At 36.9% G+C, this 11,195-nt stretch overlaps 1 protein-coding gene across 1 annotated transcript in view; it reads left to right on the forward strand.

Annotated features, from left to right (window-relative positions):
- The window catches only part of ZCCHC11 (zinc finger, CCHC domain containing 11), a 40,090-nt gene that overhangs the window by 20,926 nt on the left and 7,969 nt on the right, over nt 1–11,195 (forward strand). The window contains exons 14-25 of the mRNA XM_009884615.1: nt 69–155; nt 1,594–1,697; nt 2,071–2,128; nt 2,223–2,326; nt 2,967–3,056; nt 4,852–4,965; nt 6,074–6,151; nt 6,548–6,725; nt 7,093–7,140; nt 7,231–7,313; nt 8,648–8,763; nt 10,418–10,578. Of these exons, the coding sequence (XP_009882917.1) occupies nt 69–155; nt 1,594–1,697; nt 2,071–2,128; nt 2,223–2,326; nt 2,967–3,056; nt 4,852–4,965; nt 6,074–6,151; nt 6,548–6,725; nt 7,093–7,140; nt 7,231–7,313; nt 8,648–8,763; nt 10,418–10,578 (1,221 nt within the window). The remainder of the gene's footprint in view (nt 1–68; nt 156–1,593; nt 1,698–2,070; nt 2,129–2,222; nt 2,327–2,966; nt 3,057–4,851; nt 4,966–6,073; nt 6,152–6,547; nt 6,726–7,092; nt 7,141–7,230; nt 7,314–8,647; nt 8,764–10,417; nt 10,579–11,195) is intronic.

Raw genomic sequence — 11,195 nt, forward strand, 5'->3', positions numbered from 1 at the left:
TAGCTGAAAAAGATTTTGGAGGTAGTTGAACGTCACACCTGACTCTGTTTTAACTTGTTTTTACTTAGATGAATTATCCCCTCCTTTATCTGAGCAACAAAACAGAGAACAAATTCTGGCAAGTTTGGAAAGATTTATTCGAAAAGAGTATAATGGTATGTAACAGCAGGTCATGATTCTTGATAACGCTTTCTTCGTTCATGTTATCCAGAGCATGAAGACATGATTTGTCTCATTATTGCTCATTTTCCTTGCTTAAAGCAGTGGCATCTCTTTTCCCTCCCTATTTAAACCTATCTTGCAGACTCCTATACTAAACATGCGTCGGTGCTATTCCATGGAAACGTCCCTAGAGTGGAGAAAGAGCTGCAAGAGTAATAATGCAGATACAGGACTATTGCAGTCAGGACAAAAAGAAAGTTTGAATGGGCCCTGGCCAGTTGGGTTCAGTGTTATCTGGGTTGTGGGCCAAGTACTCTTGTTGCCTAATCACCAGTGTTTAAGTATCTTGGAAATCTTAATAAGTTTGTTACCTTTACATCCCTTTTATAAAATAGGCAAAAGTACTTTACTACAGTGGTGGAAGTCCAGGCACAGAGATGCAAAGTGATTTTTTTTGGAGGTGGTGTAAACTAGTGTCAGAGCCAGGTACCAAACCCAGGTCTCCCGAATTGCAGTCCATTGCTTTACACAGAAGGCCGTCCGTCCTGCTTTAGCTGGCCTGTGGTCAAGGAACTGTGAATTGCACTTCCATCCACAGGCTGTGCCCTCCACTTACTGGCAGCAGCTGAGGACTGAGACCTGTTACAGAACCTTGAAAGACTTAAGATTGCTGATTCTGTTAAAATGTAGGAAAAAGCTGGGAATAGGTGTTATATATATTTCCCTAGCATTGATTTCAGTTGAACAGATGATTATTTTTTTTTTTTTTCCCAACAAGGAAGAAATTGCTTCCTCTCAGTTACATAATTTCACTTTTCTTTACAAGAATGAAAATACATTATAGTATTTTGTTTCAAACAAAAATGTAAACAAAACCACTGGGAAAGAATGTTCCATAAAGTATATTTATCTTCTTGAACAGTATGTTAAGGTTACAGAAACTTACTGATTGACAAAATATACCTAGTAACAAGAAAAATATGCAACCAAGATAAAGTATGAGTGGAACCAGGAATATTGCTTGGACTGCATTGAGAGTATCTCTCTCTTATCTGTGGGGTAAAGTTGTACTGGTGACTGAGTTTGCACATTATTTTGATTTTTTTAAAAACAGGAAAGTGCAGCCACATACCACAAAACATTGCACCGCATTTAGAGATGCCATTTAATGGTTATTGTAACTCTGTAACATACCTCACGCTTAAAAATTCCATGGGCTTTATCCTGCCTTACTTTCTGTGAATAATTTTTAAAGTATTGTGCTTCCTCCTTTATCAAAGGTGAAGTCTTAGAAGTGACATTGTGAGCTCTCTCTTAAAGCTCATTTTTTATGGGCACCTACACATCTCAGTTAAGCAGTGTTCCATAGCAAGCACTTACCATTCAATTCTAAAAGAGGTTACCTTTTTTTGCTCTATGCTTTTTGATCAGACAAAGCCAGACTTTGCTTGTTTGGCTCTTCAAAGAATGGGTTTGGATTTCGGGACAGTGATCTGGATATCTGCATGACGTTGGAAGGCCATGAAAATGCAGAGGTAAGAGTTTTGAAAAGGATAAAATTTACTATTTGAAATTCAGGGATTCTTTAAAGTTTTTTTGATACAGTTAAGATTTCTGGACAAAGAAAAGGTAGTATTTTGCTAGTAGCACATTGGCTTGTTGCAGTCTGCACAATTGAAGCAAGGTATAGCCTATTTTAATGCGCTATAGACGCGTATTTAGTGTACTGTAGATGTCCGCATAGAGAATACAAGTCATTGGTTTACGTAAATTCATGTGTTGGCTTATTGCTTACTTCTTTTTATACATAGACTTTTCCTCTATGAAATACACGTTTGATAGTAAATGTGCTAGTTGGGATACGATTTGTGTTTTAACATCTGAAGCTGTGATATTTGTTTTTCCTAGAAATTAAACTGTAAAGAAATAATAGAAGGTTTGGCAAAAGTTCTTAAGAAGCATCCAGGTAGGTGTTTTAAAGTACTATTTGTTTTGTATTTACATTTATTATATATGTAGATAATGGAAATGTTTTATGTACTAAAGTGTTGCTTCTCCAGGTTTGAGAAACATCTTGCCTATAACAACAGCCAAAGTGCCTATAGTAAAATTTGAACACAGACGAAGTGGCTTAGAAGGAGATATCAGTTTATACAATACGCTGGTAAGCACCTCTTTGGCTTTGTGTTCAAAGAAAGCTTTTTAATTCATTGTAAATCACTCAAATAATCATTTGAGGGAATAATTTTTGAAACCGGAATCAAAATGCTTTTGTGTGTTTGGGTTTGTTGGTTTTTTTTTTTTTTTTTTACATTATTTAAATTCAGTGGCCCACACCCTGAGTCCAAGCCAAGTAGTTGTATAACCTGATGGCAGAGCAACGTCACGGCACACAAAGCATTTTTGTGAATGCTCCTGAAGTTAGTGCCACATTCACCACGGCCTGTCTGCCATCATGAATAGCACATTTCATCCCAGCTTACATCTAGCACACTGAAATTGCATGATTTTTTATGTAATGGGCTCACATGCACCTCTGAAGAAGATGCAGTTTGTGGAGTATTTCCAATGTGAATCATCTTACAGACTTCTTTGCTGATGTTTTCCAAGGTTCTTGTTGTTGTTACTGCATTAATAGTGTCCTGATTACACCTTTCCGTTATGTTTGTTCAGGAAATGTTGCATGAATTTTATGGAATATTGTTGTGGGTTTTTGCCCACCAATTGTATTATACATCGCTTGTGCTAGAACTGCAGATAAATTACATTGAAACACCTGTTTGATTTTTTTCTTCTCTCCCCAGGCGCAGCATAACACAAGAATGCTGGCCACATATGCAGCTATTGATCCTAGAGTGCAATATCTGGGCTACACAATGAAAGTTTTTGCAAAGGTAATATAAAAAGGAAGTACTTATTTGTGTAATAGAGAGTTTTCTCATACAACCACTGAGTTTGCCTTTTGCTAATACCAACTGGAAAGGACACAGTAGAATGTTATTAATATGAAGTGCACTTTCTTAAACTGGCTATGCTCCATCTGACTGTGTGTGTCAGAATCAAATTCTTTCGTCTTGGTATCTTCTGCTATCTGTTGAAAGATACCTGTCTAGAGGAAGCTGATGAAAGGAAAATTTCAATTTCAAATCGACTACAATGCAAAAAAAAACAAAACAAACCCACACAAACGAACCCAGAAAAAATGGTAATGGTAAGATGTAGGGGCATGTGGCTTTGCATGGGCTTCCCAAGTTTCCATATCTAGGACCAGCCCAGAGGTTACTGCAGCTTTCTTCTGGCTAACCTGCCTTGTTTTACTTCCGAGGAAGTAAAGACTACTTACTTTCCATACTTAAGAGTATGGAAATTTCAAATACCAAATCTCTTGCATCTTTTTTTTCTTACAATATTCTAACGAAGTATTATATTTTACATCTTTTGATAATTGAAACATGGTGTGTCTCTTTATGCAAGCTGCAGTATTAAATGCACTCCCCAAACACATCCAAAGAAAGCTTAGTGAAACAGGAACAAATAAAAAACAGGTTATAGTGAGTGTATCATGCTACCAGATGTTTATGTAATGCAGTGCATCAAGATGAATAAAATAACTTTGTTCCAGAGTGGAATGGATATGTTCATTATACTGTCGCCCAGACTAGTAATGATTTTTTTTGTTTGTGGTCACAGTAGTGCAGAATATTGCCATATCTTTTCTGTGTCCGGATTAAAAATGTATCGTGTTGACAAGAATGAATCTTACATTTTTTTGTAGTATTGCATACTATTGTATGCATTCTAAAAATCTTACTGCAAAGACTAAGTTTCCAAATAGGCAGATGTACGCTCTTGAACGTATATGTATGGCATTGACTTCGTAGCTATACAAATACTCTGTGTTTAAGCAAAATGCTTCCTCCTCTGTTTGCGTTGGCAGAAAAACCAGGAACAGCTGTCACTGCTGCTGCTAATGTCAAAGTAATTTGTGAATCCCTGTTTTTTTCCAAACCTAGGAGGTTAAAAATGTGTTGTTTATTATGACGCAAGCTTGAAGCAAAGGGTAGCTTTGAAGTGTGTGTTGTAGAAAGGTTATACTGCCATAAGATTTTCAAGCATAGTAAGGTAATTCACTGATGTTTGTTTTACGCTGTGTTGTGCAGGCTGGACCATGGTTTAATTATGTGTGTGTATGCTAGCAAAATGGCAGGTTTTGTCTAAGTTGCCAATACAACATGGGAATACTTGTCTAATAATAAAGTATTAAAAAAAAAAAAGGTAACCAAAACAATAAGGAATCATAGAAACAGCTCTAGTAACATGAGTTTAGGAAAATTAACTTTTACAGTATTGAAACCTGGACATCAGATGTGGAGGTTTGTTGGGATTTCTGTTTTGGGAGTTTTGATTTGGTTTTTTTTCAATTTGGCACATTATAAACTAAAAAAAAAATTATTTTGGCTATGGAAAGCTTTTCTGTTTTTATGTTAGTCAAATTATGGTGTAGGTTTGCCAGATGGCACTTGACTCTAAGGACATTTGTTTTTCAGGCTTCATGAACTGATTTTTAGTTATGAGATGAATGTATTTTCTGTTACTGGTGGAGTTTCTGTTTGCTCTCTGACATAGCTGTTCGTCTTAAATAATAAAATGGAAATTAATTATTATGTGTAAAATGTGGGGTTTTTTCAGCGCTGCGACATTGGTGATGCATCCCGTGGCAGTCTGTCTTCTTATGCCTATATTCTTATGGTTTTGTACTTCCTACAACAGAGAAATCCGCCAGTTATTCCAGTTCTTCAGGAGGTAGGTTTTCAGAAAAAGAAGTTATGAAAATAGATGCACTGTTGTGGTTTTTTTTTTTTCAAGCCAAGTATGAGAAGTTTGGGCTTTTAGGATCAGGGGAATGAATGAAATGTGAGGCCCTTCTGCATTAACAGGTTCCTAACTCCCGCTTGGGTTTAGTGGGAAAATCTTACCAAAAAAAACGTCAATAAAATCAGGAATCTTTTGGACGTAAGTTCTGCTGTCACGTTTACTTTGTGATTTTCGTCTTGTGATGGTATTTAATGCTGAACAGGGTAGGAAAAAAAAATTGGCAGGTGGTATGGAGAGAAGGGAGTTGTAATTAGGAGACTGTGCCTGATGCTCTTGAGACGTGAGTCCAGCACTTCCATCAATTATTGTCAGAAGCAATGTTTATTGCTCAACACCTTATCTGTAAGAGAGAAAGTTTATTTTATGATTTGATGAGGGGGGAAAAAAAAAAAGATAACTAATGCTTTGGTGCAACTTTAAAGATACTCTTTTATGTGTGCCAGGAAACTTTATTAAGAAAATAACGTTCTGTGCCTCCATTGCATGGGTGCGGAGAATATAATTAGTCAGCTGTCTACCTCTTCCTGGACACACTCTGGAACTCCCAAGCACTTTTTATTGTCTATGTGCAAGAGGAAAATTGGCTTAAGCACTGCAGTTGAGACTCAGACTTTCTTGCTGATACTTTACTAGTGGTTGGGGGTTGTTATTTTATTGCTACCCTAAGAGCGCATTTAAATAACAGTGGAATTTCCCCTTGGCTTTGCTAAAGACAAAATGTAATAGGAGTCATATAAAGTCTCCTTAGAGATTTTGTGGGCAAGAGGGATGTTGGAATCTTGATGAGGTAGTTCAGTCATGTTTTCTTAGTTGCAAAGAACAAGTAAAAATAAAAGATCCAAATAATTTGAGAGGCACAGCAATAGTGCAGAAGGACTTTCAAACGTTTTATTAATAGGAAATTCTGCCTATATAAGAAGTAGTTGTTAAAATTAAGAGATGTATATTTTTGTGCTATTTCTTACCAGCAAAACTTCAAGTCATTTATGGTGACTTTGAGTTAGAGTGGTAACTGTGTCCCTCTCTATTTCGGCAGATATTTGATGGAAAACAGATTCCACAAAGAATGGTGGATGGATGGAATGCCTTTTTCTTTGATGACATGGAAGAATTGGTAATACTCTAATTCCAGAAGAGTCACTAAAACCTAAAGCTTGTTTTTTATGGGAAAGTAATATATTTCTAACAGCATAACATATAAAAGAGTAGTTAAACTTCCATATCTGTATTATTATCAAACAACTTCCAAAATGAGTCATGTTTTGCTGAAATGAGTCTGCTTTTTCTTGGTTTGTTTTAAATAATTTCTAAGTAACATAAATCGGGAAAAATACTTTTTACTCTTAATAAACAGTCCAGGATTGAGATAGCGTATAGTGTAGTGATTTAACCTTACTTTAACCAAGTGAAACTGTTCATGGTAGGCAAACTCGTAACTAGAGAGGCAGTTCAGGAGGAGAAGTACTTCAGTAACTGTACCTGTATAAGTTGTGTCTTCAATTGCATGCAGAAGAAGCGTCTGCCTTCTCTTGGAAAGAACACTGAATCACTTGGAGAACTCTGGCTAGGGTTGCTGCGATTCTACACTGAAGAATTTGACTTCAAGGAATATGTGATCAGCATCCGGCAGAAGAAGCTGTTAACTACGTTTGAGAAACAGTGGACGTCCAAATGTATTGCCATCGAAGGTACTTATCTGCTGAATTTTTCTTCCATTAATGAGGGACTGATGAACACTGTTGCTTGAGGTTCTGTTCCCCTTGTTGTGCAGGATCTTTATGTGAGGAAACTACCATCAATGTTTAAAAAAAGCATTGTTTGCAAGTCCTAAGTCCATTACAAAATGAGATTAGACTCTTAACTTCTAGTATATATTAGTAAATTGCTCTTACTTTATTATGGTTAGTCACATATTTTTAAAACACTCAGCATTGCTTTGCTATCTTCTACTCTGAGTGCATTTAAAATGGAACTCTCTGTGTTAAAATAAAAAATTGTGTTGCCACATGTTTTTTCCAACTCTGATTTTTTTTTTTTTCCATCTTCTTTACACAGATCCTTTTGACTTGAATCATAATCTCGGTGCTGGAGTCTCCAGGAAAAGTAAGCTATTAATGTCTACTAATGATTAATGTTTACTAAAGTGTTGTGCCTTTTCTGTTGTTTTCCAATAACTTTGTCTTTCTTCAATAGTGACCAATTTCATAATGAAGGCATTTATCAATGGGAGAAAATTATTCGGTACCCCATTTTACCCAACCGTTGGAAGAGAAGCTGTAAGTTTTCATTTTTTCATGTTTTTTATGTTTCTTCATCCACTGAATTGATGCATCCAGAGCAAATCTCTTGCATGTAGTTATCAATTTGGTATGCACAATATTTGTAATTATACATCATCTGCATAAAATGTACAGCTTAATATTGGGTTCTTGATTTTTTTCTGAGTTTGTATTAAACGTTCTTTGATGCAGTGACTGTGTTCTGTTTGGTGCTGTACCTAATAAAATAGGACCTATTTTTTATTGGGACTTTTGAGTACTATTCTGATACAAATAATAATGAATTACAGTGTGGATATCGTTATCTATAACTGGGAAATATGTGAGCGTATAAATATTATTGCTAATTAGTTTGGGTTTATTTAATTTTTTTCATACACGTTCAACGCAATGCTATAGTGCTTCTGGAAAGCATATACTGGGTGTTTGTATAGTGTTTGTTTGTGTTCTGCCTCATGTCAGATTTTCACTAAACGCTTTACAGAAGGATAAAAGGCTGGACAGAAAGCAGCCTTAGCATGCAAATGAACTGTCTCTTATGTGAAGGAAATAATGCCAGTAGTATTACATAGCATTTTGTTTCTCCAAAGTGCCTACCAAAGATGGAGTTCTCGATCTTCTTCCTAAGGCAATGCCCTGTATTGCAGCTTAGTGGTACAGAGAGGAAATTGTAGCAAAAGGGTTCAGTAAATACCTAAGTCTACGGTAAGACTTTGTTCCTGAGTTGGGGTTAGGACATTTCTATTTGTACCTCTGTTGCAGTCTTTCAAGCAAGTTAAGTACTTTGACGATGTTTATGTTGCTCAGAGCCTGTGAACTGTGGCCTTTGCGCTGACACGCATCAGAACCGCAGCTGTCCTTAGCAAATTTCAGGAGAGGGGAGGCATACAGGTCAGCGTGCAGATGCTCCATCTGTTTCCCACCTGAGCTTTATTCTGTCTAGGAGGATGTAATTGTGTCATTTGGGAAGGGATGTAGGCTGCTTTGGAAAGCATACAAGCAGTGACTCAGATACCAAAATAGATCACATGCAAAAAATTACCCTCTGAAGAGCCTTTGGGGAAGTGGAAATAGGCAGCAGGCTGGAGCCTGGATAAGCTGTTCTGCAAATTCAGCCTCTGGCCCTAAGACTGAGTACCCTTTTTAGCCCAAACTGCTCAACATCTCTGAAAAAGCTGTCATTATCTAGGGCAAGAAAAGGACTAGGTACAATCTAAGAAGTAGTAAAATTTAGGGAGCAGTAGGAGATGAAAGCTGTCTATTTTGCTTTCATTTCTCAGCCTTTTAAGTGATTGGTTTATATATTGTATCTTTCTGATGTGCTTTGATAGGAATACTTTTTTGACTCAAAAGTGCTGACAGATGGGGAGTTGGCACCCAATGACAGATGTTGTCGTGTCTGTGGAAAAATTGGTCACTACATGAAGGACTGTCCAAAGCGGAGGAGGTAAGTAACATACAAAGCTAACGTAAAATCTTTGAGATTAAATCAACAGATATTTGGATATTTGAAATTTTAATGGAAATGAAGAATATGCTGAATTGCAGGGAAAATCAAAGCTTCATAGCCGATCTTCAGCTTCCTATCCTGTTTTTGCTTTTCTTAAGACTATTTCAGGTCATCTCTTTAAATCTTAGAGTGTTTATGCAAACACACACAGAGTAAAATCAACAGTCTATAGTATGTTAACACTTCTGCTTCGTGATCTATCTGTAGTTACAGCTTACCTTAAAATTTAGATCACTAAATTATCTTTTTATAGCGGAAACATTCAGATGGAGACCATATTACCTGACTGCACTATTTGTAATTTATTAAAATGGATTTCCTGTAGTGATCATGTTCAGAAGACAGTGTTGAATTTGAGTTGTTCTGTAGATCTGATAACATACCTCTGCAAGACAGGTAAAAGTTCATTTATTAAAATCTAGGAGTAGTTAAAATGTACATAGTTAAGGTGCAATTCTGTAACATCGTACTGCTGTCAGTCACGTAGGGGGCTTGCACTTGTACATCAATTATGCTTAGGAGTTTTGAATTCAGGACTTTTGCAAAAGGAGTCCCGAGAACATGCAGGTCAATGTCTCCAAAGAGTTTAGCAGGAATCGACAGAGAATGCGCACTCCTCACATTTTTATGTCTTTGGATTTTTAGTGGCCCATTCAGGGTAGGTTATCAGACTCCTCCTAAAACCTGTTGAAGCCCTTAGAATGCAGATTAAAGTCTGGGCTTTTTCATTTACTCCTTACGTTCAGATGCGTGCTCCATGATTCTTCAAAAAAATCTTGGCCTGTTCCTGGTACAAAGTCATTATTTACAGCCTTTTGTTCAGGCAGCAGAGTTCAAGATACGTGAAACTGGACTGGGACCGTAAGGTCGCAGGTCGACTGTTCTTTCGGCTATTCCCTTACCATACTCCTCACAAGCACTAGCACACTGAACTGCATCACCTCTTTCTGCCTCAGGAAAAAAAGTTGTGATCTGCTCTTCACACAAACTGGTACTGCAGCACAGCCACACAGAATCTCTCAAATTGTCTGTACAGCTCACAAAATAGGATTAATATTTAACAATCCTACAGATATGTGGAAAAGACCATTATTTCTTGTCTTGGTTCCCGATCAGTCGTTCCTCTGTTTGTTGTATTAGTGCTGAGTGAAGGAGCCGCAGTGCTTTCTTTCACATCCTGTCTAGGCTCAGGATTTCTTTTGGACAGAAATACGTCATCTCCATTCAGGGGGAGGTTATATCTACAAGATACAGCTGATTTATTTTGCATATATTCTGACTCAGTGGGATTGTTGCATAGAACTACTCCCAAACTACCTGGCAGGCTAAGCCTGCAGGTGTAGTTCTGCGCTAATACAGTCAGATAGCTCCTGGACAATTTTGGGGAGCTTCTAAGTCCGTTAAGTTTATACAAACAGGTTGTTAACCAGCCCAGATTCTGGAAGTGTTTTTCTGGGGTTCCTAAGGTATTTGTATTCTGGTACAGCTGTTGGTTATGCAAACCATTTCATTTGAACGTACCAATATAACAACTCTACAGAGATGATTTTTTTGTGGTTTTGTGATATTGCTAATAAAAATCATTATTCAGGTTGAAGAAAAAGGAGAATGAGAAAGATGATGAGAAAGAAGTGAAAGAAGATGATAGAGAGACAAGAGAGAAAAGGTGTTTCATCTGCGGGGATGTGGGTCACGTTAGAAGAGATTGTCCTGAATTCAAACAAACCCGTCAGAGAAATAATAGCGTGCCAGGTAAGTTAGTTTATGTGTTGTTAGTATAATTTGGAAGTTCTGAGATCCCTTCTCTCTAGGTTATTTTACAGACCTGGTAATTATCTTTAAAAATTTCTGTAACTAATGATTTCAGTCATCACAAATACGGCTTTTAGTCTTAAGTGTTGTTTTTGTTCAAGGGGCGTGATGCCTCCTGAAGCACAGTCTTTGCATGGGTGGTAAAAATATACTCAGCCGTAAGTATAGTGTATTTTAGGGTATTGCATTGTTTGTCTTCCACTCACAACAGGTGCGTTTAGGAGTAGTAATAATAGTAATAATTGAATGCATTTCCTCTTCCAAATGTTTCTCAAATGTTAGCTAACCTTCCATCATCTGTGAGAGGTAAGTAAATGTATTTTCACCAAAAATCAGTGGTCTTGAAGTAACACTTCCAAAAGCATACAGATGCATTAGGAAGCTAGATCCAGCTTTCAAATTACTGTTAGTAATTAGAGACAAATCTAATTGCAAACCCATTCAAATTAGAGAAAAAAGTAGAGAAAGGAATCAAATGAACTTCAGAGAGAACTTTGTTGCTTTTCTGTATTCTGATACCCCTTACTCTCTTTTTTTTTTTTTCTTTGCCCAAAAGT

This window comes from Charadrius vociferus, unplaced genomic scaffold (genome assembly GCF_000708025.1).
Source record: "Charadrius vociferus isolate BGI_N301 unplaced genomic scaffold, ASM70802v2 scaffold163, whole genome shotgun sequence".
Classification (NCBI taxonomy): domain Eukaryota; kingdom Metazoa; phylum Chordata; class Aves; order Charadriiformes; family Charadriidae; genus Charadrius; species Charadrius vociferus.